This window comes from Lepidochelys olivacea (genome assembly GCF_965140295.1).
Source record: "Lepidochelys olivacea isolate rLepOli2 genome assembly, chromosome: 5".
Classification (NCBI taxonomy): Eukaryota; Metazoa; Chordata; order Testudines; family Cheloniidae; genus Lepidochelys; species Lepidochelys olivacea.
In genome coordinates, this window is record NC_140415.1 from 89,852,686 (window position 1) to 89,858,685 (window position 6,000).

The following is a 6,000-nucleotide window of genomic DNA, read 5'->3' on the forward strand; positions in this document are numbered from 1 at the left end:
TGTAGATCTATGTTTCCTCCTAACACTCCGGCCCCTCCGTTGCTTCATTCTCAAAATATTTAACTCAGCAGACCACCAGGAAGGGCTCCACACACCAGTGGTGGTCCACAGACCACAGCTGGAGAACCACTGCCTTAGGCCACAAGTCTGCAAAAGGATCCTCCCTTATCTGCAAGTACACTCTTGTGGTATCCTGTTGGCTTTAGTGAGATCCTGGTCCATGCGGTTGATCCCTTTGCAGGATCAGGGCCTTAAACCATCCAGTGCAAATCCAGCAAGAGAGCATTCATAGCCTTCAAACTTCCACTTGATAGCTCATTGGGTATATCACAGTTACCCCTCTAAGGCATGATCATTGAGTTTTCTCTAGTGTTATTAAAAGAGAATAACTTTATGGCTGTGTGCATAGTGTGTGTGGAGATATAGATATGGGGGAGTGTGTGTATATATATATATATATATATATATAAAAAACACGCTCTCTCTCACACACACACACACAGGGCCAGTGCAACCAGTAGGCGAACTAGGCGATAGCCTAGGGCACCAAGTGGTTGGGGGCGGGAAAAGCGCGCTCCGGGGAGGCGATGGAATGGAGGTGAGATGGGGCGCAGGGAGGGCCGCCTGCAGCAAATAACGGGGTGGGGGGGCAGCGCACAGGGGAACCACTCCCCGCCCCAGCTCACCTCTGCTCTGCCTCCTCCCCTGAGCACCGCCCCGCTCTGCTTCTCTCCCTCCCAGGCTTGCAGCGCCAAACAGCTGATTGGCGCCACAAGCCTGGGAGGCGGGAGAAGTGGAACAGCGGCGGCATGCTTAGGGAGGAGGCGGAGCAGAGGTGAGCTGGGGCGGGGAGCTGTCGCACAGCACCCCTGCCGAGATGGAGGGAGGGGGCGGCTGGGAGCTACTGCAGGGGGGGCACCTCAGGGTGGGGGGGGGGGCAGGGAGCTGCCGCAGGGCTCCTGGGGCAGGGTGGGCAGGCACAAGGTGGAAATTTCGCCTAGGGTGCGAAACATCCTTTCACCGGCCCTGCACACACACAGAGTACTTGCTATTATGTGTTTATCCATCTGTCTATGTACAGACACAGAACCATATTTTCTAATGGATACACACTATACACAGTCATGGAATTACCCTTTTAATGACATACCAAGAAATATATGTAATATACACCCTTACACATCCAGACATTGACAGGAATATATATAATTATGTTCACATCCACAGACAGCGATTGTGATTCTTTCTTTTTGGTACAGCTCTGTGCACCGTAACAGAGAATGCAGCAAATAATAAATAACAAAATGGTTTTGGTGACAAGAGTAAATGTAGTTTGGTGAGGAACATTTTTGTTGAATGTTAGTAATTATACGGGGGCTTAATTATCATTATTAGGTTTCTCCAGCTAACGGACGGAACAGATTGCCTACTCCATCTCCTGAGCCTGCCCCTAGCATTGTGAGGTTTGCACTGCCACCTGGACACACAAATAATGGATCAGATTCATCTGATTCCGAGTACAGTTCTCAGACTACAGTGTCAGGAATCAGTGAGGAACTCCATCAGTACGAGGCCACTCAGAGCTCTGGTGCACCAGTCCACCAAGTAATAGTGGAAGCAACTGAGAATCCTGTCTTTGCCAGATCTACTGTAAGTAGCCCACATGTTGGTTTGGGGGACAAAAGGGAGGAAGTTACTTCGTTTTGGCTTTTTAGAAGAATTTGTCTCTTTCAGTTTGTATAGCAACGTTTATATTCTGACTTCTTTTTTTTTCCATTGTACTTCTGGCTGCAACTGGCCCAAACTTAAGAGCACTTCCAGATGATGGGTGCTCAGGCTTTTTCACCCCTTCATTTAGGAAGGAAATTTAGATAAAATGGTGGTATCAAAGCACAGCGCATTTTCATCAGTAAATGGCTTTGCAGTATACTGGCTTGAGCTGGAAGTGCAGGACTGGCAGGTCCTTTGCTCCAGATGACCTCTGTGAAAGAGAAGGGAAGGGACTCTGGAATTAATGGGTCTCCACCCAGAGCCACATGGGCTATCTTCATACTATATTTCTCTTCCAGTAATACATTTTAGAGGATAAGGGCTGGTGCAGACCAGGGAAAGAGTGTCTCACGGTTTCTCCAAACCTTGGGTCTGCTGTGTGTCAGCACAGTGCCCAAGCCCTAAGCCACTGGGCCAGCATAACTTTCCTTTCAAAGATAAACTAAAAAGCTCCGTCTCCTACCCCCCAGGATGCTGCACGCTGAGCTGCAATGCGGATCTGTTTTTGTTCAGCAGAGGCCTAAAAATAGGTACAAGCAGAGCCACATTTGAAGTTGGTCACGGTTTATTGACTGATGTGGCCGCTGTGCTTCACGCTTTTTACAGAGATCCAGAAACCAGATTTCTGCAATCTATACAAACTGTCCCACTAACATCCTGTGTATGTACCCCAGCTGGAAGAGAGTCTTTGCCAAAGCCCAGCAATTTTGGTTATTGAACCACTTAAGTTGTAGTGCTTGCGATCTATCCCTTTCAAAAGACTGAGCAGTATGTGGGAGGTATACATAATGCTTTCAATGACAGTCCTGTGTTTATCTGCAAAGTTGTACTTCCCAACGGCTTGTAACAATTTTGGGAGAGAACTGTCTTTGAAAAAGGCACAAATAAGACTCCAGAATGCTTCACTTCTAGAGATAGTCCAGGACCGTGCACTTCAGAGTTGTACCAGGGAAAATATTTCCATAGCATGTGCAACTTCTGTTTACATGCTTTAGGGCAGAGATTTAACCGCGTATCTCATTTCATTTCCAGGTGGTTCAGCCAGAGACAAGATGTCATCAGCCAAGTCCAAAATTACAGTCTAAGCCAGAAGCCGGCTCCCAGCAGACATGGCATCATAACAGACAACCTAGACGAGAACTGAGGGAAGGAGTACGACCGCCCCCTTACAGGCCGCGCAGGGACGCTTTTGAAATTTCTACTGAAGGGCATTCTGGACCTAGCAATAGGGACCGCTCGGGCCATAGGGCTCGCTCTCATAACATTAGAAGCCCAGTATTCACTGCCATGGGTACTTCAGTGCCAGCATACTGCCAGCCTATCACTACTGTGACTGCCTCCGCTTCAGTTACTGTTGCTGTACACCCTGCTGTGCACAGCCATAACTCTCATGGAGGAGGCTTTCCATCTTACGAAGGATACCATGAAACTGACCATGGAACATTTGAGGACCCCCATGTGCCTTTTAATGTACGTTGTGAGAGGAGAAACTCTAAAGTAGAAGTAATAGAACTGCAAGATGTTGAATGTGAAGAAAGGACAAATGGCAACAGCTCAGATTAAGGTACATTTTTGTCCTTCCCAGACAATGGTGTGGGGCGGGGGAAAGGAAAAAGACAAGAATTTCTAAGGTATCTTTCCTCCCAGCTGCTTTACCCTCTGGGCAGCAATGACTGGCATTTCCCACCCATAAATATCGGTGCATTTTGCATTAGAAAATAAGCTTGGGTGAACCAACAATACTTAGCCCTTGACCTCTTCAGAGTTCTGTGCAAGTATTAAAGTAAATAGTACTATCCCAATTTTTCAGGTGGGGAAACTGAAGCAGAAAAATTGGATGTATCCATGGTGCACTCAGGAAGTGTAATTGCAGTACCTGCAGGCATACCTGAGCAGCTTTGATCCAATTAGCTTGCTAAAAATAGCATTGTAGCCACAGTGGCACTGGCAGCACCATGAGCTAGCCATCCAAGTACAGTCCCGCCCAGGATGTTGCTCAGGTACTCATGGGGGCTAGCTGGTTAGCTCAGAACTAGCTTGCTTATGCCAACACGCACTGCAGTTCACCTCCCAGTTGCAGCATAGAATACCCATTGTTCAACTTGTCCAAGGCCATGGAACAGGAGTCAGACCTGGATTTCCTGGTACCCAGGTATGCTCAGATCATTCAAACAGGCTGCCTCCTAAAATCTCACACATAACAACATTTGTTGGGAAGGAGTAAAACCACCAGTTACTTACTTTCAAAAGAAAGTGACCCTTGAATATAATGTAGTAAAAAGAATATAAACTACTTAGCCAAATCCTCTGGTGCATCAGAACTTCTATAGTTCTGCTGCACAGTGCAAGGCAGGCTGAAGGAAGTATTTGTACGGAGATTACCCACATTCCTGCACAGTGTTGCTTTAAGTGGGCTCGGTCCAAGCTCTCATGAAGTGGAGTTCTGTGTATGTGGGCGTGTCCAGTGGGTTGCTGAACAGGAACTGAACAAGTCACCCTGTATGGGTGGAGTGGAGCTGCCACTATTACAGGCTTTGGGCTTTGGTAACCATCACTGAGTTGCTCTGTGAATGCTCCTTAGGTTTGTCAGAGATAATTCCTGACCCTTGAGGATTTGACCCATAAAATGAAAATGAAGGTAAACTCTTCCCCCTCCTCCATCCCCAATGGCTTTGAGGTGATAAAATAAAGATGTAAAAATGAGAGGTGTGTGTTTCAGAAAACATTTTTGAAAGAAATGAAAATGTTTCATGTCATTCAAAATTTTCTATAATTTTGGGGGGGAGGGTCCACACACACACACACACCCAAAATAGTTTTGGAGGAGGTCACTTTCTCACTGTTACTTTTTTCCCATCTGAAAAAAGGTGTGAAAAAATATGTGTGTTTTGTCCACAGAAACAAAATGAAATTTTTTGAAAAGTTTCAAAGTGTTTCATCACCACACAAAAAACGTTGAGCAAAATGAAAATTTTCATTTTGGATGAAAAGGTATTTTCCATCAAAAATTTCCAAAGGGAATATTTGACCAGTTCTAATTAAAATACTTTGCACTTCTAAAGCTTCTATCCAAAGATTTCAAAGTATTTTTATAGTTCTGTACGAATATATCCTCACAGCTCTCCTGGGAAGATGGCAAGTAGTGGAATCCCAAGGAAGTGGATTCTGAGGCAAAGAGAAGGCCAGGTTCAAATTTTCCAAAAGTGGACACTAATTTGGGTACCTCAGTTGGTGTCCAATTTGAGATGCCTAAGACCTCATTCTCCTGCAGCTTCCATTGACTTTAATTGAAGTCAGGTACGCAGAAATGGAGGCACTCAAAATTAGTGGACATTTAAAACATGACATCTGTGACAGAGATGGGAATAGATTCCTGATTTCCTAACTCTTGGTCCTGTACCTTAACCACAAGAATCATTACATGCATTTTGGGTTGGTTTGGTTTATGTTTCTTAAGCTTTAAGTGAACAGTTGTGTTTTCTCTCTTTTGTAAAGGGTAACAACTGAAGCAAAGAAGAGGCCAAAGATGGGGAAACCTCCTCTTTCCAGAACTGCTTGAAGAGAACTGCTTGAAGTTATGGAAAAGGACATGCTGCATCAGGATAACAGTTCACTGTTACTGTAACCTATTGTATTATGTTGTTAAATATTTCTATAAATATTTAAAAGGTGTACACATATGTAATATACAAAGGAACAATGTAAAGTAGTATAATCTGGAGTTAACTCTTGTTAATAGAGTGGGACAATATTGTTTGTGTTCTGTACTTATTGTACATTGATCTCTGTGCCACAACTAAGATTAATCTAGTCTTAAATTTCAGCATATGTTGCTGCTGCTTAAATATTGTATAATTTACTTGTATAATTCTATGCAAATATTGCTTATGTAATAGGATTTTTTGTAAAGGTATGTGTTTAAAATATTTTAAAATTTGCATTTCACAACCCTGTGGTAGTATGAAATGTTACTGTTAACTTTCAAACACGCTATGCGTGATAATTTTTTTTTAAATGAGCAGATATGAAGAAAAGCACGTTAATCTTGGTGGTTTAAGTAGGTTTAGCTATGTGCAGGTTTTGTTTTGCTGTGTGCATGTGTGTGTATGTATGTTCCCAGTGTACGGTAGTGTAGGTTTTTTTTACTGTATGGTAACCCTTAGTGGGCTTATTAACTCACTGATGCTGTCAGAGTCAGGATTTCCCTATTGCTAAATGCCAGTGAAAAAT

General features: G+C 44.1%; 1 protein-coding gene across 2 annotated transcripts in view; it reads left to right on the top strand.

The window, feature by feature from the left end:
• PTCH1 (patched 1) overlaps nucleotides 1-5,589 on the top strand; it is a gene marked incomplete at its 5' end in the record, with an annotated part of 82,814 nt that extends 77,225 nt beyond the window's left edge. For both annotated transcript variants that reach the window (XM_084629080.1, XM_084629079.1), the window contains 3 exons: nucleotides 1,396-1,650; nucleotides 2,803-3,334; nucleotides 5,266-5,589. In XM_084629080.1, the coding sequence (XP_084485206.1) occupies nucleotides 1,396-1,650; nucleotides 2,803-3,333 (786 nt within the window). In that variant the 3' untranslated portion in view covers nucleotide 3,334; nucleotides 5,266-5,589. The remainder of the gene's footprint in view (nucleotides 1-1,395; nucleotides 1,651-2,802; nucleotides 3,335-5,265) is intronic.
• Between the last annotated feature and the right edge of the window lie 411 nt (nucleotides 5,590-6,000).